This window comes from Zootoca vivipara, chromosome 4, assembly GCF_965207765.1.
Source record: "Zootoca vivipara chromosome 4, rZooViv2.hap1.1, whole genome shotgun sequence".
NCBI classification, from domain to species: domain Eukaryota; kingdom Metazoa; phylum Chordata; class Lepidosauria; order Squamata; family Lacertidae; genus Zootoca; species Zootoca vivipara.
The window spans coordinates 43,793,196-43,807,616 of NC_142587.1; the positions used below are offsets into that span (position 1 = coordinate 43,793,196).

At 38.4% G+C, this 14,421-nt stretch overlaps 1 protein-coding gene across 15 annotated transcripts in view; it reads right to left on the reverse strand.

Annotated features, from left to right (window-relative positions):
- DMD (dystrophin) overlaps nt 1–14,421 on the reverse strand; it is a 1,006,777-nt gene that overhangs the window by 280,433 nt on the left and 711,923 nt on the right. For all 15 annotated transcript variants that reach the window (XM_035114386.3, XM_035114388.3, XM_035114384.3 and 12 more), the window contains 2 exons: nt 13,652–13,890; nt 951–1,068 (listed from right to left, as the gene is read on the reverse strand). In XM_035114386.3, the coding sequence (XP_034970277.3) occupies nt 951–1,068; nt 13,652–13,890 (357 nt within the window). The remainder of the gene's footprint in view (nt 1–950; nt 1,069–13,651; nt 13,891–14,421) is intronic.

Here is a 14,421-nt window from a genome sequence, read left to right on the forward strand (position 1 = left end):
GTGTATATGACTGAATGGAGGCCAATGACTTCTCCTATGTTAGTTTGTTCATCAAAATGCTCCACCCACAAACCTACTTTTGTGTTGTAAAAAAAAACAGGGGGGGGGACCTCCTCACTTCATGGACAGTAAAGCTGTTGGGAGTCATTTTGGTCAGAAAAGCAGCCCAAGGGGAAAGGAAACAAAGCAGCTTCCAGTACTATCGAATGACAAGAAGTGAATTCTTATTAATCTCTCAGCAGCTGGCAGCTGTAGTCTGGAATCAAGCTGTGTTGACTTCAAACTACAGGTGCAGCATGTTCAGTCATATTAATACAGATAGCAGAAGCCAGCACCGATTACCTATCCAGAGAGCCATATAATTGTAGATTTGGAAGGGACCCCAAGTGTCATCTAGTCAAACTCCCTGCAATGCAGAATCCTGCCCACAGCCATCCCTGGGTGGGCTTAAACCACCAACCTTCTGGTTAACAACTTGATGTAGTTATGGCAAGGATAAGAAAAGTTTGGCATGTGGAAGAGTAATCAGTAATACTAGAATGCATAATCACAATATATTTTATGAAACATGGGTCCAGGGAGTCATAGACACATAGGATACATAAACATCCAGAGTTAGGCAGATTTTGCCCCACAAATCCTTTCCTGGGATAAGAGGACTTTAAGGAAATACATGGTATGGGGGCCTAGCTGAAATTTAGGTAAAATGACTGGTGTGAGTGGATGTCTGCTTGCTTGTCTGATTTTCTCCTCTCACTGTAGCCTAGGCCTTTTCTGAGGGTCCACTAATTCCCAGAAGTGTGTTTTCAGGGGTAATGAGTACTGCAGTACAGAAGAGAGGTCAGGAAAGCCCTGTTGTGTGAATGGCCTTAAGCTCACTTTAATTTTTTGGATACAGCCTAGTATTTTTACACACGTAAAATAATAGGCATAGAAAATTTGCTACTTACTTCGATCAGTAATGACTGTTCGAGCCTCTTGATTGCTGGTTTTATTTTTCAAATTCTGTGCTGCTGTTATTAACTCTTCCAGCTGAGGGCGCCTTTGTTCCAAGTCTTGTAGCGTTGCCTAAAAGCATACATATGTATTTATATATACACCATGTTTATATTCAAAGCATATGCATAAAAGCACAAATAGATATTTATAGTTACACCATGTTTATATACCCATATACATAACCAGTTTCCTAGAACTAATGGACCACAACAGTGTCATCGACAGTAGTCATTTCTGTGAGTTTTGGTGGCAAACCAATTCAACCACTAGCAAAACTCAAATCCATGTAAAAATGTGTACTGAATTTGCATTTAAACAAAAAGGCTGCATACTGTAACTCAGACAGTGGTGGCGATTGTGGCCCAGCATAGTTGCTGGGGAATGAGGGGGTAGATGCAATCAGCCCACAGTTGACGTCAGCTTTGGCATTGGCCAGCTGTGGGGGGCTGGTGGGATTGCTCACCAAAATTTAAAATTTGATCGGGCCAATTAGGGCCTGGTGGGTAATACTCTGGTGATGGATCTGGCAGGGCCAGAATTCTGTGGGGTCTGCCAGCCAGGCATAAAAGCCAGGTGCACTTCCAGCAGACAGCGCAGTCGGGAAGTAATAATCCCACATACCCTGTATGCTGTGGCAGCCTGGAGGTAAGCGGGCTCATGTATGGCCTTGCTGTGGGATTATTTGGTTGCTGTATTCGGGGCCTGGGAGAAAATTGCCTGTGGACATATTGGACCTGTCTGGGAGTTTTGTCTTCCTCACAGCAAATGTCACAACTTTTTTATTTTGTTTTGACTACGGCAGACCAACACGGCTACCCACCTGTATTCAAACACTGTTAGAGTAGAAGTTGCACCCAATCTTTAAAATTCATTTTGAAGGAATATATTTTCTTTCCTTCCTTCTTTCGTTCTGGTCACTGTCACTTTCATAACCTTTGCATTCAAGTAAGCTAGTTTTTCCAAATGCCAGGTGAAATGATATGAACCAACAGCAAACTTTTTTAAAAAAAATTGTAAAACTAATGCCACTGACTTTTAAGACTTTTTCCATATTTGTGGTTAGTGACTGTTCAAGGGAAATCTAATTTTCAGGTTCCTAAGTTTTATAGATTCTTTACACAAAAGTGTGGCTGAGATATGGAACAAATTGCTGAAGTCAGCAACTGAATGTGAATAATGTGAATCAGCTAAGGAAAAAAAGAATGTGAATAATTCCAAAAATTACTGGACTTGTAGATATGGAATACTGGACTTGTAGATATGGAATACTGGACCCATTTGCAAAAGAAGCTGCACAACTTTGAGCTGATGCTCAAAAAAGTAGCTTTCCCCCTTTACAAAAAAGCTGCACAACTGTGAGCTGATCCCTCCCCCAAATGCGTTTTTTCCCATTTGCAAAAGATGCTGCAAGAAGCTGCACAACTTTGAGCTGATCCCAAAAAAAACCCAGGGCTTTCCCTTTCCTCCTCTAAAAATTAGGTGAGTCTTTTGGCAGGTGCGTCTTATGGAGCGAAAAATACGGTACATCTCTGTTATTTTGAGAGTAAACTGATGAATACTGTCTTCCACCCCACTTGCTACTCATCACAGATGTCTTCAGCATATAGTGCACAAGCGATGACTTCTTTTCCGTCATCCCATACCCCGCCAGACCTGTAGATCTGCATCTTTACAAAGTTTAGTCACTTAGGCACCACCAAGAGTGAGAACTCCAGCAGTTCATGAGCCTACTGACTCCCACTTCTACTTTATAAGTTATTAATAGTGGTCCATTCATGTTATCTTACATAACAAATATCTAATTTGTTGAAGAAAGTACTAAACTGCATTCCAATGTAAAAAAAAAACTCATTGGAATGATAACTTATTGAAGATTGTTTAAAGTTGCATCAGTGTACAGAATTTTTCAGCAAGGAAGTAGAGGTTATTAGTATTCTGAGATGCTGGCTGATTATGTAAAGCTGGCACATTATATGTATGCATTTGTAAAGACTACAATTAAATCTTTAGAGTACATCTAAACAATATAAGGAAATGTAGATATATCACACCTACTACATTGCACCTGTATAACAAAAAATGCATGGTTAAATTGTTAACTAGATTGTTTTTGTTTTCTTTACACTGAGCAAAATGTGTTTGGGAGGAAAGAAATTTCATTTACATATGCAAATTATTCCAGAATTTAATTACAAAATACAGTATTTTACTGATTTCAAGCCATTAAGTTTCTTTTTCATAAGAAACATTTTTTTTAGTCAGCACAACGTTCCATTTCATTAGATACAATTCTCCCTCCAGGAAATCATTATAAATAGAAACTATATCCTTTAACAAAATTGGAAAAAATGGAGCAATTAGTTATCCAGCAGCAGTACTAAACGAATATGGCTCTGTAAAACAAAAATAGTAACAGGAAACACGTTTCCTCTCCAAGCTTCAGTTAATTCTTACAAGGAAAAAAATACTGATTTACAGCTGTATCCACATAACAGCATCTTCAGGCCCTATAAGCTATTTATTTGAAATATCATCTTTCATATTACATAATTCCGAAGCAGCCAAGTTTACTGTCTTCCAATAAAAAGTGGGCACTTGGAAGCCATGTGAGGAAGCATACTTATTATTCTAATATGACAACCAGGCTGCCTGTAGGTGGTTTTGATGGGGATGTGCATCCAAAGCGTCACTTCAAAGAACAGTTCATTTTTGGAACTCAAATGGGGGTTGATGCTGTGGAACGATGAGATTCTATTAAGCAGAAAGAACCTTGTGGGTGCTTTTACAATGGTAAGTAGATCATGATATTACCTCTATCTCAGATAGATTGAAAAAGCCCTCTGCTTCTGTGCAAATGTATGTGACAGGCTGCAGAATCAAGAGGCCACCATGTCACATGTTATCACCTCATGGACACTGGCTGGCTGCTGGACTTCTAGATGTGCTGCAGAACAATGATCCTTATGTAACCAGAAGTTACACACTTAGTGAAAACTAAACAGACTGACCGTTAAATGACCTATCTTCTATCTTGATATTGATGACTGCAGAGAGAAAGAACTGTGCAGTTCCTTGATACATAGCATGGCAGCTCCCTGTGTCTTTGTTCAGAGCTTTTGAATTGAAGACATGGCAATGGTAGGGAAAAGAAGGTGCCTTTTCCAGCTGCCTTACAGACTGCATGGCCCATGCTGCTCCCTCAACATTTGTTGGTTGTAGATTGTACCTTCCTAGAGGTAGGGTATTATTTTTATTATTTATTAAATAATAGCTACAAAAGAGAGGGCATTTTCTGTGATGGCACACTTACTCTGGAATGTGCTGACATTATGATCATATTGTGCAGCAGGTTAAAATATATATTTTTATTTGCCCAGATGTTTTAAGTAGTCATGCATTATAGTTTTAAAGCAGGCATCCCCAAACTTCGGCCCTCCAGATGTTGGTTAATTTCAGAAATTGTCCACCGTTCCACAAAAATACTTCTTAAATGGACTTCAAATCCTACACAAACAATGTATAAAAAGCATAAAAACAGCAACGATAAAACTGTCAGCAGATGTACCAATCTTATTATAGCAATTTTGAATGAACATAGGATCCCTGCTGGATCAAACCAAAGTTCAGCATCCTGTTCTCACAATGGATAAGATGCTTATGGAAGCTGGAATGCAGCACATGATCTCCACGGCATGATGTTCCCACTCAGGTACTACAGTGACTGGTATTCAGAGGTATACCACTCCTAATACTGGAGGTAATACACAGCCACTTGTAGCCATTCGTAGCCCCATCCTCCGTGATACAGTGTTTTTACCTAGCAACAGAAATAAAGCAAGGAAGTGGCTCTGCATATCTGGAATTCCAGAACACAGAACATTCTCTGTTTCTCTATCAATATCACTTACAAGAAAAACAGAATGCAGAGCAAGGCATCTCCCCTTGATCTGAGGGAGATAATACACAGGATATCGCAATCCCAATGTATGCAGGACACATTTATCTGGGTATAAAAGCAATGGAGATGCACCATAAGAGTAAGATAACTTATCCAAATGCCAATAAAATTGTTACAGTGGCAGTTTAATAGGAAGAACAAATGAGAGGTTTTTCAGTGCAAATTTAAAAGCATGAGGCTTAAGGAAAGCAACTTGATGGAGGACTCAAACCGAAAACTGTTTCCTAAATGCCTAATGAAGAACGAACTGACTTGAAAAGATCAGAGAGTGGATACACACGTAAGAAACTGTGTGATTTTTGTGATGGCAACAATATGCCACTAGAATGTATCCCTAGTTGAAGATAATTGGAGAAATTTTATATTTCCTGTAAAAAAAAAAAGAATATTCCACAAAGTCCATATGAGGAAATAGGTAAGGATTTGCAGAAACAGGATTTATGGAATTACACAAATTATCTGTATTTGCAAATATTTAATCTGGAGCACCTAAAGATGCTGATGTTAAGTATAGGAAATATTGTGGAGAAATCATTGAAATACACCTATGTTTTCTAGCAAGCCAGATTCTCCTTACTCCAGTGTACTCCATTAAAGTGAGCCTCTTTTATATAATTATGTAGTTCTAAAAAGGTTCCTAGGAATCTATTTATTCCACCCCTCCTTACATACTGATGAACCTTATCTCTTTAAGCATTATATGTGATTGTCAGTAGCATCAGACTGATTAATCTCAGAAGTCACCTTCAGCACTATCTAGTCAAACACAAACACAGAGCAGAAGGAGACTAGAAAGGAAAAGGGTAATGTTCACACTATTTGTGAGCATATGGTAAAATGTCAACTAATGGGGTCAGGTTGACAGCAGCTTACCCGTTGGAAATCAGATGTCATGATAGATTCTGCTAGCTGAGAGAAGATATTAAGAAAATAAGAGGATAAAAATGACACGTCTGATGGATAATAAAACAATTAAGGGTGAATCAGTCCATGGATAGGGAGCTTGAACTAATAAATTTAAACAAATTCATGGGGGGGAGTGTTTGATGTCAAAGCCTAACAAAAGTTAAAGTATCATCAAAATATGAGCATTATACATAGTTGTGATACTTTGATCTTAACAGTTTACCAAACACACCTACAAACATTGCTGGTTACACTTTAAGGAATACATTCCAAAATGTATTCTCAACATCAGCCCATAAAGGTTTTTATACACTTTACTGTAAGCTACTCAAATAATGTAGCACGTATTGAGGAGAAACATGTACACATCTTGTTTACTTGTATGCATTTTTAATTTCTAAGGTTGCACAAACATACCATTATAATCTACAAAATGTAACAATTTGCACAGAGGAAAACACTTATCTTTACAAAGGGAGTTAGATTTTTCATTAAAGTTGTGTGAAATACACATATCATCTCTCTGTCTCTCTTGACTTCTTCTGTGTCCATATATTCTATGCTCTATTAGCTCTGTACCACTGTGGGAAATGTTAGCACATAATATCATTTCACTCTTGATTGAATCTACCTGAAGGAGTGATTTCCCCTCATATGCTTATGTATCATTTTTCATGTTAGTTCTCTTGCAAATGAACCCCAGGTATTGTTTGGAGACATATATCTGATTAACAAGTGGAAATTGAGAGAAACCCATTCTCTTGGGTTTTAACAGAACCTAATTTTGCTTCTAATTCTTATTAATTAAAATAAAATCGCCATAGTATTTATGTTGCTTCTTTTAGTGTTTTGTAAGAGGGACGCAGGTGGCGCTGTGGATTAAACCACAGAGCCTAGGGCTTGCTGATCAGAAGATCGGTGGTTCGAATCCCCGCAACGGGGTGAGCTTCCGTTGCTCGGACCCAGCTCCTGCCAACCTAGCAGTTCGAAAGCACATCAAAGTGCAAGTAGATAAATAGGTACCACTACAGCTGGAAGGTAAATGGTGTCAGGAATGCTTTGATGGTGTTTCCTGCTTGGCAGGGGGTTGGACTGGATGGCCCTTGTGGTCTCTTCCAACTCTATGATTCTATGATTCTGTGTTTCCGCGTGCTGCTCTGGTTTGCCAGAAGCGGCTTTGTCATGCTGGCCACATGACCTGGAAGCTGTACGACAGTTCCCTTGGCCAATAACGCGAGATGAGTGCTGCAACCCCAGAGTCGGTCACGACTGGACCTAATGGTCGGGGATCCCTTTACTTTTAAAGATTTTTTAAAAACAAAAGCATCAAGAAGCCACTATTGTGTTTTAAACCTCACTTACTGGCTGCCACAGCACTGTTCTGCCAATACGCACAGCATCATGCTCTTTAGCCTGTCTCTGGCACAAATGTTTCTTGCACTACTTCTATAAGCTTTCCTCACTGAGAAATCTTGCTCAGAAAAAACAGTTCAAGCAAAGCTAATAAGAAAGGAATGGCTGCAAAAATAGACACAAAAGCGAACATGTGCAGTCCGTACGGGATGCCGCTCGCTCGGAGTGTGCACATGCGCAGTCTGTACGGAGTGCGCACACGGGGGTGCCAGAGAAGGTTCCTCCACCACTGCTCCCAGGGGGATAAATTGCCACCTACCTCAACTGTCCTCTTCAGCCACCTTGTTTCACCAGATCTCCTTCCCTCTATATTGGTTTTTGCTTATGCTATAACCTCGATATGGACATTGTTGGCTGCTGAATTCGGGGCTGGGCAGGAATTTTCCCCGCCCCCCCCCGGCCATTTGGTTTTTGCCTTTCTCATAGCAATCATCACTACTTTGTGATGTTAGGCATTGGATAGGCCTTCATCCTGGCTGGAGGGGAGGTTGTAGTCTCTGCCTGCCCCTCCTTGGGTAAGGATACCCTATTGAAGGGATCCAGGAGAAATTACTTCTGTCTGATGCCCAAGTGGAGGCACTCCTTCAACAGGGAGGGACACCTAGGGGTTACCCCTGTTTGATGTAGGTCATAGCCCCCGCCCCACCCCGTTGGGTTTACTTTTAGATGCACTCTCATCAGGCAGGCTGGAGTGGTATAATGTGGCTCTACCCAAACCATTCACATCTGTAACCAATAAAAGTTGTGACTCCAAATACTATATGCTGTTGTCTTGACCGGTTATTTTCTTCCTGGAAACTGCAGGATCATGGGGTCTTGGCATGCAATAGTTTAATCCCTGCATACTAACCAAAATATAAAACCAGAATAGAAGTAAGACTGAACTCAAATCCCAGCCACCTGTTCTTTTCCTTCTCTTTAGCATAAGAGCAACCTTGATATATGGTAACTTAAGCTGCTATCATCATGATAATAATGAAGTTGCTTTATAAGCACATTTTTTAAAAACCCAATTACAACAAACCCAATAAATAAAAACCTTTAAAAATGTATATAAATAAAAGACAGGTCTAGCAGACTCGACTCTGCTCCACCAAAAGAGGTCACTATAGGGGGTTACATGAACTATGTTGGGGAATGGTGGCGTGAAGACAGCAAGGGGGGGGGAGAATGGAATTATTTTAGAGTAACAAAAAGTAAATAAAATTGGTTAAGATATTTTTAAGGCAGTAGTATGGGGGGATCAGAACAAAATGGTTATTTCTTTGGTGTTATCCATAAGGCATCAATTATAATTTTGATTGGGGGAAAGTTTAGGAGGCTACTAACTTCATCAGTGTTGTTGCCAGAACTACCATTTTGCATTCATAGAAGGTACTAGTATTATTTGTCTCTTGTAATTAGGGGGGAATCAGAAAAGGTGCTGGGCTGATTTTGAAAGGTATAAAAGGGAATTGTAAGCTCTCAGCAATTATTTTGAGATATGGTCCTTTAAGTTTTACACTCATTGCACCTAGTGCATTTTTATATGGAATGGGAACAGGCGTGAAGCAGCAAACTAGATCAAAGGGCATTTCTGATTATGTTTCTGACAGATTTTTAAAGTGATTTTATAGAAGCTGACATCAGAGAAAAGCTTAGCATCCATGCTTCACAAAACTGGATTATTTATACCTTTGTTATAAGGCAATCTTTTGTGGTGAGAAAAGGGTAAATTTTAAACAATTTTCTCTTCTGTTCTCTCCTGAGTAAAGAAACAGTTCATCTATGTTTTCACCTTGGGGGTTCTCCTAGGTTTATTATCTGTTCCTAGTTGGGGATTTAGAAATAATCTTGCCTTAGAAAACAGATAACAAAGATCCAATTTTCTCCTATTTAGACAGATTTTAAATAAATTTCTGCAAGCAATATATTATTTCAAAATCCCAAGCCTTTGGTCTGCATAAATGTAAGCTGATGGTGCCATGTACATGCTTTTATTGTAAATATTGAATTATATATAAATAAAATATTTCAGCATGGTAAAATAAATCACACGTTTAGACAATACCTGATAAATGGGAAAACCTAAGTAAGCATTCTTTGTTAAAAGATGAAAAGGGAAAGCAAAATCTGGATTTGAATTCTGTCATCTACAGATGAAAGATGGAAAATACACCCTAAACATAATGAGCATACTTAAGACCTTTTCGAACAAGGTGTAAGCAGCTCATCTTTATGCAGTTCTCATAAAGTCCCTTATCAACGACAGATCCATATGCTACACACAGGGCACTTTGATAAAATACGTAGAATCAATTAGGAAATAAATCATTCTCCCATTCTCCTAAATTCTGTTTACTGCTTTTCAGTAGCATGGTGTTGCACCACAACGCCATCCAACTGCCTCCTTGCCAGGTTCTCAGCCGCCGGGAGATGCAACAGTCTCTCTCCCGCTGGCCAGGGGAACAGTTGGATTAGTCCGGTTGCCAAATTAGCCAATAACAACCAGACCAGGAGGTGAGCACATTCTGGACGCAGGCCTGACCAGGTCCCTCAGGACTTCACTCAGGTCCGCTACCAGAATATAAAAGGAATGTCCCATCTAGAATTCTGGTTTCATTTGGATCTCCCTCCCACCCTCCCTTCAGCTAGGCTGTTTCCTATCCATCACAGAAGTAGGACTGCTTTCCTGACCTTACTATGGATTAAGATCAGTCACAGTATTTGGGGCTGGGGAGAAATTTGTCCTTCAGGTTCATGGGTTTTTCCCTAGCCCATAGCAATCGGCACAACTCCGGTGGGGAAAGTGTTGGGTAAAAGCCTTAGTCATGGTTGGAGGGAGGTTGTATGCCTTTCCTGGCCCTCCAAGGATTGGGGTACCCCATTAAAGACTTTTTGCTTCTACCGAACTACTACTCCTTACTCACCCAAACACCTTTCCACCATGCCTGCTAGGATCTGGCTGGACTTGACTTTGTTTCAATCCAACTCAGAGCAAGCTCGGAGTTGGATGAAGTTCACACATGACCCAAATTTGTTTCTGAAGCTACTGTAGGCAGCTTCAACCTGAGCCTCTTTCATGAAACAGCTCTCCTCAATCTGCTATTCCCCTGAGAGGAAAGGTTCTATTGGCAACAATGGTAGCTTCCCAGCTGGAGCGAAGAGTAGCTCATGGAGGTGATTTTAATCAGGAATGTCATGTTAAGGGAAAATGTTAAAAGTCCTTTTCTGCTTTTTTTTTTAAAAAAATACTCCATGTAAAATAACTTTCTCTTCTAAAACTGCTTCATCAAAAACAAAAAAAGTTAATTCATACTTTCCCACTGCAGTAATCTTGTTTTCCTGGAATCATGCCGTTTTCCTGAGAATATGTTTCTCCCATAACCCCCGAAACATCTTAGAAAATGAACAAGCATTTAATTTGGTCCTTATAGTTTTGATTTGCATTCTATGATTACAATTGGACTACAATTTTCTGCTTTGCACATTACATGGGAAAATAAGCTATTCAATTACTTTTTTATAATTATGGAACAGAAAGAAAACTAAGAAATGCATATGCTACAGAGATAGCATACGTTCTGCAAGCAAGCAAGAACAAAATAAAACTTTTTTACTTTGTTAGATTATTAAGAATATAGCAACCCACCAACAATTTTTATTGTTTCTGATGAACAGTTTATTTCCAATTCAACAAAACAGATCGTTCAAAACAAAATCTGCAGGAGCCATTTTTTGTTGTGGTGGGGGATGTTGCTATGGTTCTGACATGGTGAGGTGTGTTAAACTTTTTGCTCTGTGGAAAAATGCAGCAGACCAGAAGTCATTTATCTGAATGTCCCAAGAGCATCATTGTGCAATGAGGCCTGCTCCTCAAGTACCTTGAGAATTTTTAGTTTTGTTTGATCTCTTAGTTCCTAGGGTTTATGAGTCCTAGAGGTGCATCCAATCTAACTCTTCTGTTGCAAAGAAAAAATATTTTCAAACACATAATAAATATAGCTACTTTAGATTTACAAATATGAAAGGTGAGACTTAAAACCACATGCTGACAACAAGAACACCTTTCCCCAAAAAAATTATCTACACTTGTCTGCATGTATTAGAAAAAAAGCACTTTAACAGTGCACATCTCAGTTGGCAACCTACTCATAATAATTATTTTAAAGAATATCAGTTCTCTAATAGGAGGCTAATGCTACATTCACTTACAATATAGTATTAAGCCATTTGTGTGTAAACAAGGTTGCATAATGGTGGCTTGAAGTTCACTGCATCCCACTCCTGCCCCCGTTCCCATTGGGGATGCTGATGTAGCCTAGCCATTAATGTTGTATCTTGCACGAAATAGTACTCCACAGATTTTCTCTCTACAAAAATTATACAAAAAGTAGAAAAGAAGACTTCTCATTTATGCTCAAACTACATGAGGGAGCTAAATCAACCAAAACTAAAATGTGGATTTCAGCATATCTAATTCAGAGATGACTTTGTAAGCTCTGAACTCAGAACTCAGAATGTTAGCACCCAAGTTGATTTTAGTTGATTTTATGTCAGTTTTCTTCTTGTACATTGGCAGCAGACAGAAGTAGAAGATTCTGTTCCTTTTAGACCAACACTCACATCACAATATGTTCTACAAAACATAATCGAAGCTAAAAAAACACTTATGTAGAATGAAGAAGCTCCCGTCTCTCCTGCCAATCTACCCCGATTGTATGCCAGTCCGAGTAGGGATGAATACTGTAGCATAAAATTATACATCTACAACCCTAGTGGAGATGAAAGCCCTGAAGACCATGGAGATGTCTAAAATGTGTGTGTATGTATTGAGAGGAATAATCCTAAGAAGAAGTTTTATGAAGATTTAGAGTAAGAGGCCTGGGTTATGTGACCAGGAGTAAAGACACTGGATACTGGAAATCCTTGTGAAGTTGAAGGATAATATTAACTGTGGTTAATACATCAACCTCAGCCCTGAAACCTGCTCATATGCATTTCATATACTTTTTGAAAAGCAATCTGATCAATTTATGCTCTAATTTACTGAGGTCATTTACTGAACATTTAATGAGGTCATATTCAAAGAAAGGTCCTATAAGGGATACACACACACACACACACACACACACACACACACACACACACACACATATACACACAGTACAGCATACTGTATATAAATCCCCAATCACAAATGGGTAAGGCTTAGTATGATCTTCTGAAATAAGGAATAAGTGAACTTAATAAATAATAATAATGCTGAGATACAGCCACAATCAAGTTATGTATCGTAACATAGGATATGATAGCTTCTGGTCACATGTTTTTCACCTGGACTAAAAAAAATGTTTGCACATTTAGATAATATTTAGGATTTGCATTGTTGCCCTTAGCAGAAAAGAGTTGTTGTTGTTGTTGTTGTTGTTGTTGTTGTTGTTAATAACAATTACATAGTACTATCTATGTAAGGGGGTGGGTCCTAAAGTCTAAGATCATCATTTTCATACAAGTAAGGTCTAGCTCTTAATTACTAACATCTCATTGTATATTATCAACTTTCTGATTCCTTGTTACACATACACTTTTTTTAAAAAAGCCTTAAATAGACTAAATTAGAATTTGCATTTGAAGGAGACAATGTTGTATAACAAAGAGCCTGATGCACTCTTGAAAGGATCAGTGGAATGGAAGTGAAGCACTTAAAGTTTTGCTCATGCAAGCTAGATATTTTATATTGAGCGTTGTTAAATCTAGGAGGCAGGTAATTACTTTCAGGCTATATAATAAACAAATTACTTTTATTGCACCAGAGTTGCTGAAGTTAAAGTTTTGTTTTTGTCCATGCTTCTATATTTCCACATTTTTGTGTGTTTTCAAAGATAAGTAGCACTTTAAAAGTTTGCTGACAAAACACTTGCATTAATGAGCTGCTCTTTTCTTTAAGGGGATTGAGAAGCTTTTCGTAATAGCATGACAGCAGGATACAAACCTCTCAGAAAGTTCTTAGAGAAATATTCTAACATAAAAAGGTAAAGAGATGTTGGTTTATTCTTCTTGCATCATGTACTACTCAACCTATTTACTGACTTCTGGGAAAGTAGTATATTGATGTCTAAATATCAAAGTAACTGGTTCGCTGTAAGGGCAATATATAGACTGATCTCTTTTTTTATCTTTTACCTTTATTTTCACTCTACAAATTTTAATAATTGTCATATACATTTGAAAACTGGCATAAAGCAGAACAGATTCACATTTAAAATTAATTTGCTGATGAATATGTGTGCAATGTATACTAATATACTTTATTATACTTCTTGTTTAAATTGATCCATTTGTAGCAGCTATTTCTGTCAGACATAAAATTCAGTATGTAAATAGTTCACATACCTTTTGTTTGATGATCATGTCATTGATTTCGTCAAGATCACCTACAGTCACTATTTGGGATTTTATCACTCGATCCAATAGAGAAAGCCAGTCAGTGAGGTCTGCCCATGCCTTATTGAATTCAGCCAAGGCTGGCACCTCCAGAAGCAAAGATGATGGCATTTCTTGTTTGGAGATGGTAGTTTCCTTGGTTACCAGAGTTTGCGTTACCACAGTAACAGTTTGGCCAGGAGAAGTTACTGAAAGGGAAGAAAAATGCAGTGACATTGAATAAAAAAGCTAAGATCAATAATTTAATTTACTGACATAGTTATTCACTATAATGATAATTTTTGCAAATTCACGTGATGTCCACATTAACTGTGGACACCAAGGGTATTCTTTTTCCTTTAAAGTCATTGATATGTATTTATTTTTATCTGATTTTTTAAAATGTAAAAGATTTGGAAACCACCTGCAAAAGGATAAAAACCTTCCCAAGGCAGCTTACATAACAAAAGAGTAAAATACAACCAATACAACAACAAAATCATTAATAAAAACTAGCAACAGCATCAAAGCAAACATCCAATCCAACAAATTAAGATACAGCTCATGGAAAAGCAAGCAAGAATAGGTGGGTTTTTAGGGGCTTCATAACATTGTGTAATGATGCGGCTTGTTGGACCCCAGCTAGTAATGAACCCCAGCTCTGTTTATGATGTTAAAATGCAGACAGGGTGAAGGCAGCTCTTCAAAAAAACTTATACCCAAACCGTTTAGGGCAAGAG